The following is a 19334-nucleotide window of genomic DNA, read 5'->3' as shown; positions in this document are numbered from 1 at the left end:
TCTAAATAAGAATGTATTGTTATGCATTAAGATACCCAGTAGTAAATTGAATAACTGAAATTAGGCACACCTTTACCTGCTGCAACATTAATGATGCTTAAACATTAATGCATCGCTATAATCCAATAACATAATAAACATTATTCAAAAATGGGCCATTCTGCATAATGAGTACCTTTGTACTTTAACTTTATTTTGATGCTTAAACTTTTGTACTTTTACCTCACTAAGATTTTTAACACAGTGCTTTCAGTTGTAATAGAGTAATTCTACACTGTGGTTTTTCTACTTTTACTTAAGTAAAATATATGAGCACTTCTACCAGCTGCATTGAAAAAACCTCCCACAGGTATGAGTGTGTACAAGGGATTGTCTTTTGGTATTAGCTTCCATTTCCTTGCCTTGTGCAAGCCTGGACAGACTTATTGATAAGCAGGTGTGGACATTACTTGTTTGTTATAAAAGCATTTTTTTTCCAAATCCAAATCCTCATGACATTGGTACTAGCACATTTCTGGTAAATGTTTTAACCTGACCAGGTCAGCCATTTTTTCTATAAAGATAAGATTTATGAGTGTGGTTGCACATATTTTTTTACTTTGTCTTTGTCTTTCTGATTCAGTTTATCTCTTCGGGCAAGGAATCCCATTTAGAAGGCCAGAGGAGCCGCATTTTTGGGCCACATGGTTTTAAACAACTTTTCCAGGAATGGTCTGGCTCAGACACAGGACAGTAAATCGGAAAGGGAAAAGTATAGTGGTGCCCACAAGCATTATGTGAAAACAACAAAACCAACATGGATTTCTGTCCATTTCTGTAATAAAAAGTCCTTACAATTAGGTTTCGCTGTTGACACATGCTATTTTTTCATTACCCTGATGTTCTTAGGAAATGGCAGTGATCACTGTTTTTAATGTTTGTGATTGATGGCCATATATACCATATGTCTACCAGATGTGTTTGTCTCCAGTAGGAGTGCCAGTGTGGCAGTTGTTTTCCATCAGGTGCTGGAAGATACGACAGGCAAAGACAGGTGAAGAAAGATTCATATCTCTCAGACACAGAGCACAGGCTGGCACATTGCCTCGAGGCAGACAGAGATGATGTTAACAACAACTACACACAACTTAACCCCTTAACACCCCACCCCCCGGAGGGTCTTAAGGGGGAGATAGCAGGTCAACAGTAGATGCCACATAGAAGTGGTGAAGATTAATTTGAGATGCAGCACTATGTGCCAAGCTGTTCTAGTCACATATCAAAAATGAAAACAATTAATTAATTTAAAATTTGTGTTTAAAACATTATGATATAGTATATGAAGGTCATTCCAATTGTTGCAGCAATTTTTGGATTGATACCATTTGTTGAACAGATTTGGTGCGAAGGTTTTTCATTTATGACCAATCAAAAGCTGATAAAAACAGTCAAAAATCCCTCCAAAATACCACATTAAGGCACAAAGACTTCAAGGAACACCACAGAAACATACACAATGTAAACCCATTATTGTCAATATATCCAAGAAAGCCATCCTCTAAATGCCCTAGGTCTCTGATTTGTTGTTGTAAAGTTGCATGAGGCTGTGATTATCCTAGTGGTGCCAACAGGCCATTTTATAGGTTTTTAGGTCAAGTTTAAAAAAAAAAATGTTGCACTGCAATAAAATGGCTACTAAGCTGTGTTAATAACATTCCACATGAATGAAATTGACCTCACTGAATTCAGCCTGTCTCAGGCCCAGACTGTTTAGGGACCCCAGTATGCAGAAATATTCAAATGCAGTAGATAGGAAAAAAAATTAGAAAAACAGCATGGTTTTTGCCCCATCCATCATAATTAGGACAGCAAACTAACGTGTGTTTTCCCAACAAGCTATCATGACATGGTTGATACCAAAATATTTTCATATACAGATGCAGCTCAATAAATTAGAATATCATGGAAAAATCCATTTTCAGTAGTTCAAGCCAAATAACCCCAACCAAGTATTGAGTGCATACTGTATATAGATGGACATCCTTTTCAGAGGCCAACATTTCCATATTCAACATACTTTTTAAAATTGGTCTTATGTAATATTAAATGGTTTTTGAGACATTGAATTTTAGGTCTTCATCAAATGTAAGCCATGATCATTATGATTAGAAGAAATTAAATAAATTAAGACATAAAATGTTTCATTCTGTGTGTAACGGACCTAGCTATATAATGTGTTATTTCCACTTTTTGAATTGAATTACTGACAGAAATAAACTTTTCTATGATATTCTAATTTATTGAGATGCACCTGTTTCTTCTCTGTAGCTTTACAACTGAGTCTGTTTAAGTTTAAATCTCCCCTTCTGTGATCTCTTAAGACAGCACTGTGTTTAAGGAAATTATTAGTTTTCAACCACTTTTAATCTTTTGAGACATGTCAGTGCACTCCAAGAATGTTTAATAGTTTTCATAAGCATAAGGAACATAAGCCCCCTGATACAAGTCCGAACTGTGTGAAAAAGAAATCTGCAGTCACGTCAGGTCATGATTTTGCTGACTAATGCTCAATTTACTGCCATCAGATATCGTCATTCTGTGGTAACATGTTATCTCCTCACATAATCAGGTTCCCGGCAAAATCTTGTAATTATTTGGTGAATCACTCAAGAGGTGATTGTACAACTTCGACACGGTGAATTGAATTGTTTAGATACTGACAGTAAATTGTGACAAATTATGTTTATGTGCGACAAGCATATTATCAATCATCACTTTGTCAAAACTAGATAATGTGATTTATAACACTCTGTGAGTTGTACTTCGTCTGTGTCTAGTATATTTCCACTTTCTCTCTCTCTCTCCAATTATGCTGGGCTGTAATCAAAACAGCATGCTTTCCTTGTCAACAGCTGCAGACACACAAACACATACACATCCTATGACACGGCAGTATGCGTCAGCTTGGCAGTTAAAGAATTTTTATATGCCTTTTCACAGGTACGTTCACGGTGATGCGACAAACACACTGCAGGCCCAAGGTGTCTTGCAGACTATCTGATGTCCTGGACTCAATAGTCTGTAACACAATTGCCTTTTTTGCAGTAGTAAAATCTCTCCCTTTCCTTTAAAAAAACAACAATGTTCAAACCAAACTTTAATGGTATATAAACATTTATGGATTCAAAATGTAAACAGCTTTACCATGTTGCATTCTGATCTTTCCAAACTTATGCATACGTTTTATTGGATTACATTAAGGACTATTGTGTTCGGAACACAATGTCACAGTGACAAGTACTCAATCACTCTTCAACTACATTTTATTCCTGAGCTAATCACAACCCTCATTGCATCTCAGATTTTATTGCCCTTTCAGTAACCGGTGGAAGTGAAATCTTACACGAACCTGACAGAAAAAAAAAGAGATTGTCACGCAACAAGCGGTCTCATTTTTTAGTACCATACAGATTAATTTACATTACTTCCTATCAAAAGGCTCAATGAATGAAAGCAGTTTTACTGAATATGAAGGTAAGTACATTTTTTTGTCCATAAAGATTTGCATTCACTTCGGAGACAATCAAGAAAAGTTCTATTGCTCATCACCTGCCTGTTCATTATCACTGAGATTGTGAAAGCTCACATGACAAGTACAGACATAAACTGGAAACAACAGAGCCTGAGACTACCAAAGAACATCAGACAAAAAACTCCAGTTCCTGGTAAATCAGAGTTGTGTTGGAAACAGTGGAGTGTGAAAGATTTATGAAGCCATCTTTCTTCTTTTAAACCAATCTCACATTTTATACCAATTTGCAGAATTTTTTGGGTGATACAGAAATGTAGCACTTAAAATGTTTGTCAGATTCTTGGTGTTTAGTATGGCATGCACATTTATATTTAGCGTATTTTAACTCATCTGTGTACTTCACTGTTTGTCTAGTCAAGTGTTGTCTTTCTGCTTTTAAGAGGCTACAAGAGTAGGTTTTGACCCCTAGTCTAGCATTTTCCTGATTAGATGTGATTCTTATCTGGCTGCTGTAAACTGTGAGACAATACCTAATCATGTTTTCTTCAAAGCGATTAGTCAACACGTGTTTGAAACTGCCACAACACGTCAGTAAACATTGTAATACAGACCCTAACACACCCTTCCACAACTTCTCTGGATTCAGGGTTCTCTATAGAAATAAACAGACTTCTCAGTGATGGTCTCCTTTGCTTAGGTAGAAAATATAGGAGGCATAAGTATTCTTTATAATTCATTATTATTCATAACCAGTAACATAACTTAAAGTTGCTTTAACAACTAAAATAAATAGTTTTCACCATTACATCCATTGATAGATTGGCTGATAGACATGCAGAGGAGTCAAATGTAAATCAAAAGATTTATGCATTTATTAGACGTGATACAGCTTCACCATCACAAACGTGGTTGATCTTTACCAGCAACACTATTAACACATTATACTGTTAACATGTCCAAAATGCATTCATGTTTCCATTGTTATACTTTGATGTCTGGCACAAACAAAACAAAGATATCAATATTCCGTCTTTGTGGAGAATGTAAAATGCTAAAATGTAATGAACGTGGTGAAAATGGCATGTGTACATCTGTGTTCTCTAAAATGACCATTTTTCAGTCCTGGCTTCCACTGATTTGATCAGGCCTTTTCCCATGATACGGAAGTCCTCCAGTATTGCTTCGATGTTGGGAACGGTTTTGGCTTCCTCCCCTGTCACCTCCACGCTCCGAGCCGACGCCTGCGATGTCTGCGATGAAGGAAAAAGAAAAACATTGGATCAGAGTGGTGATAGACACAAGGGAGATGGAGGTAAAGCAGACACATTATACAACAATGCAAGCTGTTGGCAGTCCAAAAGGCTTTTTTCTCCTATGATCTCCTACAGATGTCATAAATAAGGCCTTACCTTAAACGGCATTGGGATGAAGGCCTTTGGCTTCCACAAGACTGCGATCACTGTTCCACCATGGGGATCACAGAAGAAGAGGGCTAGGTCTCCGAAAGCCTCCTGAAAATAAAAAGTTCAGTTCAGGACACTGACAGAATCAATTTTGTTGAAGCACTGTTTGCCAAAACGCGAGACCAATCAAATACAAAATTGCATAATTTTTTTTCAAAACAAAAAACGTGTTCATACAATGCTCAAGACAAAGGAAGCCCTATTTTCAGGTTGCTTCATAACAAGTCAAGCCTGCCTGAAAACAAACAACCCTTCAAAATATGTGTGTAAGATTGGTTAAGAATGGTTAAGAGTGTATGGAAAAGGTGAAGAGCATTTACAATATAAGGTATACTGCTGAAATAGAAAGACATTGTTTCTATGAACTCTATGATCCGTGAACAATGTTAGTCCAGCATGATTTCACTGGGAATTTCTCTTCTCTTCAATTATTTTTTAATATCAGGAAGCTGCTGGATGTCACAGTGGATATACTTGCATCTACATGCATGCGTAAATCCTGCTGCACAGCTTCCCTCCCATCCTGTGTCAACAAGGCCTTAAAAACACCACACCTACTCTAAGACTTAAGTTTAGACAAGACTCACTCTGAGCTCTGCCAGGTAGAGGGACACGGGGTTGTAGTCGATGACAGGCAGGACCCCTCCAGACTGGGACACACTGCTATCTGCAACACCCCTGTTAAAGGTGACAGTTGGAGGGTCTACTGCCTGTGTGAGCAGAGGAACCTGCTTCGGGTTCAGGTGAATCAACACATCGTAGGCCTCCAGAGGAGGGCGCATGACCACCTGCACAAACAGACAAATGCATGCATATTTTATTCAGGTACTGTACCATTTATTAAAAGATGAAAGAGCTTTCAAGCCCCTTAATATTTACTAACCCTGACATCCTGAATCTGGTTGCTGTCCATCAGCTGATTTTCTAGTAACTTAAGACTCTCTGCAGCCACCATTACCACACGCTGCAGCATCTGAAAAAACACACACACAGAACATTTGACAGTTAAACACATGTCGTATAATATATAGACCACCATTGTGGTTGGCAAGCTATAAATTAGCACTGGAATGTCAACCAACAATTGCTGGCATGAAAAAGCAGCAACAACATTATATAAGCAATATCCAGCAATTGTTGTATTAAAAGGAGCCGCCTGTTTGTTTCAACCCGATTGATGTAAGCACACCTTATGTTTTTTGTATTAGTGCAGGGGGTCACTTAAATATACAGCTGGAACAAAACACAGGTAGCATAAGGTCATGCATTTGTAATTATGAACCTGACAGACCTTATGTTCTGTGCTGAACAGAACACATTCTGTAAATTAATCTTTGTGTCTAATTTGGGATCACCTATTCTGTGGCATTTAGTTAGGCCAATAAATCATAAATGCATAATAGTGGGAAAACGTTGTTTCTTTGTCACTTTGAGAGTGTAAAATCATCGCATGACGTTGACCCATAAATGTACCACATTATTATCATTAAGTTGTACTAGTGTTTTGTCACTGTGTTTTTTTTTTTAAAGAGACAGTTCACCCCTAAATCAGAATGTATTTTTCCTCTTACCTGTAGAGCTATTTATCCATTTAGATTATCTTGGATTGAGTTGCAGACTGCTGGAGATACTGGCTGTAGAGATGTTGGCCTAATTTTAAATATAATGCTAAAAAAATATTAAATCTTTGTCCCTTTAAGTAGATATACTTGCTGTTAACTATGTGTTTGCATGGGCATGATGGCTTCCTCATTTGTCCTGCTTCTGTTTTGAGTGTTGGTAGCGCAGGTTACCAGAAATTAATGCTACACGTCTGCAGGATGCAATACACACATGAATGTTAGGGACACTGTAGGAGTCGTATTCAACAATTTCAAGATCTGCTTGATTTAAGGGCTTAATTATTATCCATGATAATGCATCTGTCAATTTTTCTGTTGTTACCTGAGAAACCTCGTGGAGTGTTGCCATGCTTGTTATTGCATCTGCATGGTTAAACGTAAAGTATATCTCCAGCCTAAGGATACCTGGATGGTTAAAGTGACTCTTTTTACTAATGTATTCTCCTCAAATGCATTTATGTCAGGGTTTTGACCAAATCTTTTCTATAACTTCCATTTGTTGTTGTTTTTTGACTACAATTAGACAGATTAATCAGATTATATGCCATGTTTATTCACCAGAGAAATGCACAATCCGTTTTCATTCAAAACGACTTGAAATCTCTTTCTGATTAAGTTATAAATCATGATATGTGCCCAACTAATTAACATTTCTGAGGTTGTGTAGGTATTTTGCTGATAGAACTCATTGGGTGTTCTGAGATTAAGTGTTCAGTGCATCATAATCTGCCCTCTAGTGGTCATTCAGGGGTATTAAGACAACTGTAAACAACACACTGAACATCACGCTGAGCTTGGATCATTCACTCACCTTAGCTATTTGTTTTGAAAGAACTTTTCAGTTTTGGTAGTCTGTGAACGTGGGCAAGTGAATTCAACAAGAAACTGAAAGAAGTAAAATAGAAATCCTCCTGAACATAATTATCAGCATCTCTGACGTCTCCGTCTGGACGTCACAGAGAATAAGGTTCCTGTTTTCCTCGACTGGTATAAAGGGGAATGCTGGGAAAGGCTCAGTGTTAAAGTTGAGCTTGTCGAGGCAGTGAGGTGGGACAGCACAGGAAGCTTATCTGGGTCAGCTACGCACCATGGGGAGCTGGTGTGTTTACCTTTTCTGTTCACTACTGTGTGCCACTGGACTCTTTTACAGCCATGGCCACATCCAAACAGAGGAATACAAAGCTAAATATTTACCATATTTCGGTAAGACAGAGGACAGCAATGAAAAGCAACTGGTGAGCTACACCTGATGGTCTCCCCACGCACAAGTAGTGCTTATGGAAATTGTTCAGAACCTTGATATTATTTGAAATTGTTGTGTTTCTTAAAGTCCATATCTTTTCTGCATTTCAAGATCAATGATTTACATGGCGTTTTGGAAAGACTTCAAAACAATCAATTTCCAGTTGCAAGAAAAAAGCATGGATATCTGCCTATGGTACGTAATACAACACCTCAGTTTATATAGTTATTTAATTTTAAAGTATTTTTGTAAGTGCAATATGTCTATTTGCTTTCCATTAATCAATATATGACTTTAACTCGGTGTAATATGTTTCCAGTGTGATCCAGGAGACCAGTGTGCACTAAGGAAAGGCTCCAGGATTGGGAAACTATGCGACTGCTCTTTGCCAAGAACATGCAACTCCTTTCTGCACCGTTGTTTATGATTATCTTTGTGTTTTACAGGTCTAACAAAAGAACACAGTAAAAATAACTTATAAGCTTGTTATCTATTCAATGGCATAGTTCTCATGTTTGTCTTTTTCTTGTAAATGATTCTACCAATTGTAATAATTAATCATTCAGAGTATTGAGTGCTAATCTATTAAATGTGTTGTTGTGTGAGTTGTGTACTTGTCATTGTGTCCACTGACCTGCACATTTGGTGCTCGCTTGGTCCACAAAGATTGTTTTTTGTCTTTAGGCGTAGCTATAAACAAGACAGGCAGAGACTCCCTGGAGGCCATGAAGTCATTCTTGATCTCTGCGTACTCTGTGGCTGCACGTGACAGAGAGGTGAACAACAATCAAACTTGGTGTTGAAACAGCAATGCATAGGAGCAGGATGTCGAGTTTGTATTCGGAAATAGGTCAGAGGGGATTTGTTTGTGTGACCCAGAGGGAAAAGTATGTGTGTATGTGTGTGTGTGTGTGTGTGTGAGTGCTTGCCTGTGAGCTGGTTGTTGAGGTTGACTACCAGCGGGTTGTTCCTCCAGTCAAAGGAGGAGAGCAGATGAAGGAAACGAAGGAAGCCGACCTGAGGAGAACTAAGGAAGACAAAAAGTTCATTCACACGACCTACTGAATGAACAAAGGGGAAGTGACAAAAATTAAGTCCACAAATGAGACCGATAAGAAGTTACCCGGGAGGAGTAAAGGGTGCTGGCTGCAGGAAAAGCGACGCCACCAACAGGTCTGCTGTGTCCTCTGTGATGTCATCACTGAAGAGCTGAGATCCCAGCCAGCGTTTGGCCAGACGACACACTGCCCCGAAACATGGGTGCTGCTGCTGGAGCCTACCAACAACAGGATGAAATGGTAAGATGGAGCATAAAGTGAGGAAATGGAGCATGCAGGGAAAGCAAAATAATCAAGGAACAGGAAAGAGACAAAAATGTGGTGACAGAAAGGAAAAAAAGTTAAAAGAAAGTGAAAACATATCACTAAAAACAGTAACATGTGGGGTTGAAAAGACTGAGGAAACCAACACTTTGTGTCACTATTTGAATCATACCCATGCAATGTGCTGGTAAGTAGAGGCTTGTGAATGGTGGCCATCTCCAGAGCCTGAGCCTCCTCGTTGTCCCTGACAACCAGCAGCCCCTCAGCATTCACACTCTCCCTCAGCACCTGAGGCTCACGATGGTACGCCACATGGATGCGGAATACCAAGCCATCCTGAATGCATAAACAATGGTAAACAAACAGTATAAACAAACAGGATACTGTTAACTGCGATAAAAAAATATGTGTGCCAGAAACCTGGCTGGACATACAACACCAAACTTATAATTAGATTCCAAAAAACGCCCACAGTCAAGTTCACACGTGTGAGGCTTGTCGACAAACTCAAAAATATACCTTCCAGACATCAAGGTGTGTGGGGCACGGCCTGCACGTATAATTATGTTGCTTCTTCAATAACTCTCCCAGGCGGATGTGGAAGGCGGTTCGGATGTGGCGGATGGCGAGGCGGTCGTGTGGCCACTTTCCACTCCCCTCCATGTGACAGATCACTGTGAAACAGCGTTACCAATTATACGAGTTTGTATAGTCAAATGAGTTTGTACAGCTGAATGTCTGTGGTTAAGTGGCTGTAATGTTTCTGCTTTGAATAACTTGAATAAACTTGGTCATTTAGCAATTCTGAAATCACCTGGTACATTACAGATATCAATGAAAGTAAAAATTCATGAAACCCCTGATATGGTGGAGAGTGCAAAAAAAGTTTAGATGTAGTTTTTCAACAAATAAAACAAAAGATAACATTTTTGTGTTTACCTGTGATAGGGGTGATATAAGGAGGGCAGGGTTTGCCATCCTTTGGCACCAATGATCTGGAAATCTTTTCTCTGTCAAAGAAGGAAAAGTCCAGTTTCAGTGGCACAGGGGGGAAGACCTGCAAGGCACAAATAAATTGTTATAAAACGGTTATAAAGTAAAATTGACAATAAACAATAACCATAGCTATCAATAATTTAAGTGTGTGAAAATACTCTATTATCATAAATACCAATATATCAGTTTCCTGTTAAGAACAACATGCTTTACCTGTGTGTATCTGAGTGCAGGGTGAGCTCCTTGCACTGCTGTGATGGAAAGAGGCAGACCCTCTAGCCTCCATAGTTTTCTACTTAGGTCATCATAGGACTGAACAACCAGTAAACTCTCCTCCTCTCCAGTACTTGGCACCTGGAGAACATAGTACATGTCAAACACATGCTGTGTATAAAAAATATCACAGACTATATCTACTAACTGATGAAACAACAACACTGACACCAAGTTCTAGTGGTCTACAGCATTGTTTGAACAAAGAACAAGCAATATTTTAAACATTAAAACACAAAAAATAAAAATCAACACAAAACGGTTATGTCAATATTAACAACAGAGTGTTGGGTTTCCATACATAAGTATTCATCACACAACACATACAATACATATTCTATCTTTCACCACCTGGACCCAGAATGGATTGGGTAATTAGTTAATTTTGCATAATTTGAGCAACTGAAATTAAAATTTACATCTCAATCTCTCTTCAAATACTTGCAGATTAACAGCTTTGTATCCTCGCACTCATCTTACTTTTCAAATTTACCCCCAAGCTCTCTCATTGACCTGATTTTGGAGCTCAGTTCCTACCCTAAAGAGGGTGGGTATTGGCAAACTCTACACTCTCCTCATCCCTTACCATTTAGAAACTCTGGCATGTTAAAAAGACAGTGGGCAGATTAATTATATTCTGAGATTACAAATTATCTAAATCACATAAAACACAATCTTTTACACTTTGTTTAAAACGCTAAGAAAAGTTAAAAAGTAATACAATTTAAGATTGCACATAGACTGCATTTGTCTGAAGCAAAATTGGCCAAATTTACACAAAATATAAATTCTTACTGCCATGGAACAACACCAGCCAATATGTTTTGGCTCTGCCCATATATATTCAAATTATTTCTGATATGTTTTCTACAATTTTCAATCTATGGATTAGTGATTCTATGTATCATCTGACTCTCGATAAAAATATTAAATGCTACAAGGCAATTCACCAACAACTTTTCACACTTTGGTGATCTGGTACAAAGAACAGACCCCTTAAAATATCATATGAATAGAAATACCCCTTAATTTAATACATATTTATTTTTAATTGATATTATCTTACCTCGTTTGTGTCGTTTGTTTTTTTAATAAATTGGGATTTTGTTAAAATGTATCAAACTTTTTCAAACTGTATTTTGTATAGCCTAAAATCACTTTCAAAAATACTTTGATTAAAAAAACGGCATTCGATTTGTTTTCAATATATCTCATTGACTTTATTTTGAATTTGATGTCTGTTAAAAAAAATAAATCAAATTCAATCGCAACGATTTTGCATTTACCTCACTTCCCGTTTTGATGACGTCATCCACCATCGCCCCCACATATCGGATACAGGATTCGGGGACATCGGCATGCCTGGTGGATAATAAATATATACGTTTCTTTTTTTAAAACGAGGCTTCAACGAATCATACATACACTCACTTCACTGTCACTTCCTGTTAGGGCATATGGCAAAGAGAAACTGGTCACAAATGAGCTGTTTATTAGCCAAAAGACCCATTTCTTTGCGATCAAAGTCGGCTAACATTAGCTAGCTTGCTAACGTAAAAAGACATTTTCAGACATAAGGCAGCTCCATGAAAAATGAAGCGCACGGGGAGGAGACGGAGCTCTGTGTGGGACTGCTTTGAACAAGTGGGGAACTACGTCCGCTGCATGAAATGTGACGCTACATTGAAGTACTGCGGCGGAGCCACCAGCACCATGATGAACCACATGAGCAGGCACCATCCGTCCACTGCACCGCTGGACGAAGACGAGAAACCGGTGATTTGTACCGTGCAGTGCATCGAGGAGGAGAGCTCCGCTAATTCTGACACCATGCAGGTTGCTATCATGTCACCCAACACAAACATGCCTGCAAATCTCCCCGAGCGTGAGTATGGAGAGAGGAAGCGCCTGAAGCGGAGCTCTGTGTGGGACATTTTCATCAAAGTGGACGACGAGGTGCACTGCACGATCTGCGACACGAAGCTTAAATACAGGAGCAGCACCACCAGCATGATGTACCACATCAAAAACAAGCACCCAGACACCATACCTAATGATGGTGTGTCACTTGCAACACACGCAGAGGTGACTGAACTTATTTCCAGAATGATAGAGAAAGACATGCTTCCCATCAGCGTAATTAGTGGTGATGGTTTTCGTGAGCTCCTTGCATACACTGTGCATAATTATAAAATGCCCTCTGCTGGCGACATTACGCGACTAATTGAAGGCCATTTCCATGAAAAGGTGGAGGAGCTTGTAGTGCAGCTGGGTAGAGTGGAGAAAGTTGCTCTCACTGCTGACTTCTGGACAGGCCTCCCATCTCAGAGATACATTACAGTTTTCTGTTCATTCATAACAGAGGACTGGCAGGGGAGGTCAGCTGTGCTGCAGACACACAAGCTACCATCAGACAGCCACACCACTATAGACAGCGCCACAGAGAGGCTTCTTAACACTGTGCAGACCTGGGGCATTGCTGGGAAAGTGACTGCATGTATTCATAACAACATACAGGGCATCTTGTCAGCCCATTCATGTGCCCGTGTCACCTGGGACAATGCCACTTGCTTTGCCACTACATTGCAGCAAGCAGTCAGCGATGGGCTTAGTGAGGATCTACTCCGCATCATTGTTGCTGCAGGGAAACTAGTCAAGCATTTCAATCACAATTTGCTGGCAAGCGAGGCCTTGGAGCAGAAGCGGGTTCAGATGTGCCTGCCACAGCACAAGCTCGTCCAGTCGAGCAAAGCTAGATGGGACACGATCTGCGATATGTTTGAACGGTTACTTGAACAACGGTGGGCAATTAAAGCTGTGCTCTCTGATCGCTCAATCACCACCAGGCAAGAAGCCCAGATCCTTGAGATTGAAGACGATTACTGGCAAATAATTGAGAATTTCACACCCGTGCTGGCAACACTGAAATGGGCAACGACAGTCATATCTGCTGAAACAGAAGTGTCCATTTCAAACATCTACCCAATCACGTTCAGCCTCATTCAGACCCACCTTGTGCCAAAAGAGAATGATGTTGAACAAGTCTCAGAATTCAAGCTGAAAGTTCAGAAGTCACTTAGAAATCACATGGAGGTAGGAATAAACTCATCAATGTATGCTTTAACTGAATATATTTAGCAATGATTTTATTGGAATAAGTGTCGACAAACAACATTTTTGATGCTTCATTCACTTTACATAACTTTCATTTTCATTTTACTGTTCACAGGTTGACTCTAATGACCTAGCCTCCAAACCAGCTCTGGTTGCCTCTATGCTGGACCCCCGTCACAAACATCTCAGCTTCCTTACGCCAACGGGGAGACTGGCTGCAAAGGTTAAACTGCATGAACTGGTTTCAAAGTTAGATGCGATAACTACTATTGTGGGCCCAAAGGATGAACAGCAGGAGATCCTGGTCACACCTGATATCAGCCAGGTGGCTACGCCTTCACAACTGAGAAGCGACACCAAAAACACCATGATGTTGCTTCTCGGAGACAACTACAGTTCCTCCTATGCCACAGACTCAGAGGCTCAGGTAGATTACTACTTGAGAGACATTGCTCCCTCATTGGACATAAACCCGCTGGACTGGTGGAGGGTTAATGGACCAAGATTCCCCAAACTGGCCACTCTGGCAAGACACTATTTGTGTGTACCTGGGGTATCGCTGCCATCTTTATTGTCAGAGGCTGGACAAACATTTGCATCAATGCGTACAAGACTGAGTCCAGAGCATGTCGACATGATGATCTTTGTAAACAGAAATGCATAACTTGCATGACTTCTTTCAACGGAATATGGTTACTGTAGGGCAGTGGGGGCAAGAGGCAGAAGTAGATGCCTTGACTGGATATTAAATGAGTAAAGACAGATAAGGAGATGCAGATAGTCTACCACTGTTAATATGTTGTATATGCTGCTGGTACAAATAATGTTAAAAACTCCTTTAAAAAAAACAACAACAAAAAGAAAGCTGAACCATACCTACTGAAATATACCTAAATGAAATTCACAACATTAAACAGTAATTTCCTTCATCAACCCATTTTTCCTGATGGCTGACACTCCTGGGGCTTGTTTCATGAAGCAAGTTTACCAAATAAGCCAGTCTTACTTTGTTTAGTCTAACTAATTTTTAATTGATTTGACTGCACAAAGCAAATTCAACATAGTTTAAGCCCATTTACTATGGCATCTTATGCTGGGAAACTAGTTGAATTTACTTTATGGAACCACATCAACTAAAAATGTGTCAGACTAACCTAACCTGGCTTGTGCACATGTGGTTACTACAAATTCTTAGCAATCAACATCCTAACAGTGTAACTTTTACACTAAAACAGGTATTTTGTACATAGTCATTACAGAGACATATTTACATAATTTATTTACAGTACAGTAGTCCAAATCAGGACACAATTAATTAAGAAAAGTCACTTATCATGACGGCATAATAAATATTTGTATTATCATTACAGCTAGAATCTCACCGACCAAACTAACCACCTTATTAGTCATAGTGTTATTGTATTGTCTGTTGTGTCTCTCAGTATACGGTGACAAAGATAAAATACATACAGCTGTAGCAGGTGTGTGATGATCTGTCTGGGAACTAGTTGTTTTTGGCACATGCTCGTTCCATCCCACAGCACAGCCTCGGTGATGGCACCATCCTGGAAGCGACGCAGCTCGGAGCGAGAGCCCCACAGCTGACGAAACTCAGCCGCCTAGCAGAAGAACACTGCTGTTGTTAATAATGAATCGTCCTACAATCATGGTAACGCATAAATGATAACATAATAAAGCCTACATAACAAAAGAAACCCACTTCTTCTACACTTTTATGATACTGGTTTGTGTCTTTTCACGCAACAGGAAAAGCCAATTTAAATTATGGAATTGTCACTGTAAATGCTATATTTGGTTAGAATATTACAATGACACTGCAAAAACAATTTCAAAAGTGAGAAAAAGTCACTTATCAAATACACTGTATAGTAAGTGCATTAATGTATTGAGTAGGCAACAATGCAAATGTGCCCCTACTTTGTAGCACTTTTTTTTACTCCTAAAAAAGTAAAATGACCTTGTATGTGCAAACCTGAATGGAAAAATAAAAAAAACAACAACACACAAATGCACAGAAAAGAGAGATAGGTGAGGCTACCTTAGGGTTGTCTGCAGGTGGGCCTCTTTCCAGGACAGAGGCTGCCAGCTCCGGCCTTAAGAGCAAACCGAAGGAGAGTGGAGGTTGGGCTTTGTGTTTCGGGGCTTCACTCTCCACAGACCACTGTCATGAAACAAGTCCAACTGATTCAGTGATTTAAAGATTATGAAATTAAACAGAAAAGTCAGTTTTCATATTCCGCCAGTTGAGTAAGTCATACATGGATGACTGTAACCACTGGATGCAAATCTTTCCCACCTCAGGTTCAGGAGAGAGGGAGTGGGTGAGAAGGTGGATCCTTTGGCCCAGTCCTTGCTGAAGCAGCGACAGAATAAAAGGGAGCGCGGTGTGGACGTAGTTTCCACTGTGGTCCATCAAGTCACTGAGGAGATTCAGTTTCTTACAGCTGGACTGAAGCTTCACCAGCTCACATAACCTGAGTGGAAGATAAAAGGCACAAAACGGAATGAGAATGGGAAGTCAGAGATTCAGAAAGAGGTCTGCTCTGTGGAAAACTACGTGTGTTGAAAAGGAGGTGTAAAACTAAGCTGCTTATGTAGCCCATAGAAGAGGGATATCATTTTGTTTTGTTGTATTAGCTGATAAATAGAGCCATACTGGAATACATGGTCGCTTGTCCTTATCATGGGCTTTGGGGTCATGAGGAGGCTGTGGAACCCATCCACCGTAGGGTTGTCCCAGAACTGCATCGACACAGATGCCTCGTGCTGCAGCTGAGAACCAATTAATAAATGATCAATACATGCTGCTTAATCTTTCCATTAAAAAAAAAAGTTACAAAATTCTAATTTGAAGACACTTTGTTTTTTGTTTTTTTTTACAGTTTTTACCTGTTTATAGGTACAAGCAGTCATGTCAGCACACATATTGAGATGTCCTGAAGGGTCAACAAATACAACTTGGAAAGCATCATGGAAATCTGCCAGAGAGGGCTGAAGGGAAAAGGAAAAAAGGGACAGTAAGGATTAAATTAAGAGATAAACAATAGCGTGAATAAATCACATGCAGAGGTTTAAATGACTCACAGCTGTCGAGTCAGGATCTTTGGCTAGGCTAATTCCATTCATTGTCAGGTCTGTAGATGCTGAGGGTTAGAATTAGAGGTGGGTAAGTTTCAAGATATTCTAAATCGTAACAAGCACATTGCAGTAAGTTCAAATACAATATTGTATACCATATGAGCCTTAATGAAAAAACAAAGCAATGGTTTAGTGGGTTTTAAATCTCCTTACCCAGGAAGTTCAGGGTGTTTCGAAGCAGCTGATAGGCTGTCATGGAGTTACTGATTCTGTGAGTGGTCAGCAGATACGCCAACAGCATTGAAGCCAGGAAGCCATTAAAACAACCAGTGCCCTTAAAACATTAAGAGAACATTACAGGGGTGAGGTGAGATAAATGAATAAACACAATGTAAAAAGAAGGAAGAGCAACAAATAAGAGCTTCCTACCTGGTCGAGCTCTCTTTGACGAAGCCAGACTTTGAGCAAAGCCACCCCATCTGCAAAAGCTGAGCACTGTGAGCTGATGGCAGACAGAAATTGGAGGTGTGCCCTGGGCAGCATGTCCCCCAGAACAGAGCTATTGTAATGTGGAGTGGGAGGTTCGTTGCTCTCTGTGACAAAGGAGAAAAGAAATGGGTCTCAGGCAATGTGGTCCTTTTTATATTTAGGATCATTATCTCAAAAGGAGTGTTGTATGGTGCTAGGATGGTGATGGGGAAAATTTAAAGGACTAATCATATAAATTAACAATCTTACCAGGCTGGGTGGTCTGCAATCCGGTGTACCACTCTGTCCGGATATTATTCCTCTGGGGGTGGAAACGGCTCGGCTTGAAGAATCCAGGAGGCGGACAGGCATGAACACGTACGGTAAAGCTGGAAGAGTCTTTACCTGAAAGACGGGCGCCACAGCACATCACAATCATAGCCGCTAAAAATACTGTTTAACAGGCCTATGCAAAGAAAACTAATAGCTGGTAACACTTGTACAATCTGTTGCAAATAAAAAGATAAATACCTGGAGGCGTCAGCAGCAGAACAGGCCGGAGTCGATTGCCATGGAGACAGGAATAACGCATGCTTGCGATGTCAGAGGAGGATGTGAGATGCTGGGCCAGACCTGCCAGGTAGAGAGCCCTTTTCCTGGGATACCTCTGGTTCACAACGTCCTTTGGGTGGAGGACTTCCTGATAACAGAAGAGCAGACACAAGACACTAGTTGTTACATTGCATTCAATGCATGACTATAGTACGTTCAAACTGAAGGCTTTAAGTGATGTATAGAAGCAAAAAACAGGTAGTTGGCTTACAGCTGGGATTGTGACAGCTAGGTCCACCATGACGCGTGGTTTGGTGCAGGTACCCAGGGGGTAGCTGCCGATGAGGTCAACAGAAGCAGGAGGTGCCATGTGGAACTTGCCCTTTGTTGCTTTGGGCACCAAGAGGAAAGGGACCTTAACTGCACTAGACAGCCATGACAGGTCATTTACCTGAACACATAGAAAGATTTATTTTGGGGGGGGGTTACGGTTTAATGCGAAGAGTTAAATGACTGAAATTCTGCCTCTATGCCCAATAATGACGCTTTTCTTACAATTACGTACTACATACCTCAACCTCTGTTGAATCTGGTACAGTCTGGAGCAGTCCGGTGACTGTCTGAACGAAGGAATTGATTTGCTGTTTTCTTCGCTCACTCAGGGTGACCTCTTTCAGCAGCTCTTCCATCTGTTATTGGTGATAGATTATAGACAGTTACTATGAGTGCGTGAAAGGTTGTGTGATTATTGCTGACATGGGACAATGGGCTTGCCTTAAGACATAACCCCATTCCTGTTCATGTCTCTTTTCATGTCAGTGTCATTAACTCATAGATCTCACTCACCTGCATTTTAAGCAGGCTGCAGTGAAACAGGCTTTCTGCCTCTTTCAGCTGGTTGAGCTCCTCCGCTGTAGGAGGTCTGTACAGATCGCTTCGGGACAGCTTCACCGGGTGATAGACCACCTCCTCCCCTCCAGCTTCTTCAGGTTTGCTCCTTTTGGCTTTAACAGGAGCCTCATTTTCCTCATCTTCATGACTCTCTGAGGGAATCATCTGCAAAATAAAAACATGGCAGCAACAGCACTTCGGGTTAATTCAACTGTTTTCATATCTTAACTTACAAGGAAGGAATCGTAATGATCAGGCTATAGTATAAAAACTGGGCTAATTAAATAATAATAGTGTTATTTTAGCGTTATTTGGTCGTGACTAATGATTGTATCAGCATTACAAACTATGCCTGTTGTTCAATTAATTTTCTTTATTACATATTTAAAATTAAGCGAAGTCTTACCAATATAACGTAACTTAGTTGCCAAATTATAGGCAAAGCATGCAAGTAACAGCCGTAACGTTACCACTGAGTAAACTGCCCGTATGCTAACTAGCTGTAGTTAGCCACCACGCAGCTAAACTCGGTCTAAAAGTCGCCAGTCTTACCTCTGCTGGGCCCTTAGCAACGGCCTGTTTCTTTTTCATGTCTGGTATGCTTTTAATATGAGGATAATCCCAATATTTTGAAAGTTTGATCAACACTGCGTCCCCTTCATTGCGAGCTCACATGTGCAAAGGGTCAATCAAACTTGCTACCTAGAAAAATATTCCCCGATTGGTGTAGAAGCAGCGGGGATGAATGGTGATTGGCTCGCTGCTCGTCGAGCGAATTCC

General features: G+C 40.1%; 2 protein-coding genes across 2 annotated transcripts; one reads left to right on the top strand and one right to left on the bottom strand.

Moving 5' to 3' along the window:
- Positions 1–4361: 4361 nt before the first annotated feature.
- On the bottom strand, positions 4362–19262 carry nol6 (nucleolar protein 6 (RNA-associated)). Its single transcript, XM_059336951.1, has 26 exons — positions 19107–19262; positions 18510–18719; positions 18236–18352; positions 17935–18114; positions 17643–17811; positions 17382–17516; positions 17073–17236; positions 16857–16977; positions 16650–16708; positions 16455–16556; positions 16222–16337; positions 15862–16039; positions 15604–15726; positions 15015–15163; positions 11717–11792; positions 10371–10511; positions 10101–10218; positions 9681–9835; positions 9334–9497; positions 8963–9115; positions 8769–8866; positions 8474–8598; positions 5858–5947; positions 5562–5762; positions 4921–5022; positions 4362–4761 (listed from the first exon to the last, which is right to left on the bottom strand). The coding sequence occupies exons 1-26, from the start codon at positions 19143–19145 to the stop codon at positions 4612–4614; spliced, it is 3435 nt and encodes a 1144-aa protein (XP_059192934.1). The 5' UTR covers positions 19146–19262; the 3' UTR covers positions 4362–4611.
- On the top strand, positions 11804–15245 carry LOC131974582 (E3 SUMO-protein ligase ZBED1-like). Its single transcript, XM_059336952.1, has 2 exons — positions 11804–13523; positions 13660–15245. The coding sequence occupies exons 1-2, from the start codon at positions 12024–12026 to the stop codon at positions 14206–14208; spliced, it is 2049 nt and encodes a 682-aa protein (XP_059192935.1). The 5' UTR covers positions 11804–12023; the 3' UTR covers positions 14209–15245.
- Positions 19263–19334: the final 72 nt, after the last annotated feature.

The sequence above is a fragment of the Centropristis striata genome, chromosome 7 (genome assembly GCF_030273125.1).
Source record: "Centropristis striata isolate RG_2023a ecotype Rhode Island chromosome 7, C.striata_1.0, whole genome shotgun sequence".
Classification (NCBI taxonomy): Eukaryota; Metazoa; Chordata; class Actinopteri; order Perciformes; family Serranidae; genus Centropristis; species Centropristis striata.
The sequence above is the reverse complement of the archived record's forward strand: the minus strand, read 5'-3'. Positions and strand labels throughout refer to the sequence as shown.

Bases quoted from the DNA above. Each gene is read 5' to 3' on its own strand.
- LOC131974582 (XM_059336952.1), top strand. From the start codon at position 12,024: ATGAAGCGCACGGGGAGGAGACGGAGCTCTGTGTGGGACTGCTTTGAA. The intron at 13,524-13,659 runs GTAGGAATAAAC...TACTGTTCACAG, and splicing joins CACTTAGAAATCACATGGAG to GTTGACTCTAATGACCTAGC.
- nol6 (XM_059336951.1), bottom strand. From the start codon at position 19,145: ATGAAAAAGAAACAGGCCGTTGCTAAGGGCCCAGCAGAG. The intron at 10,219-10,370 runs GTAAAGCATGTT...TGTGCCTTGCAG, and splicing joins CTGCACTCAGATACACACAG to GTCTTCCCCCCTGTGCCACT. The intron at 9,498-9,680 runs GTATATTTTTGA...TTATGCATTCAG, and splicing joins CACACCTTGATGTCTGGAAG to GATGGCTTGGTATTCCGCAT.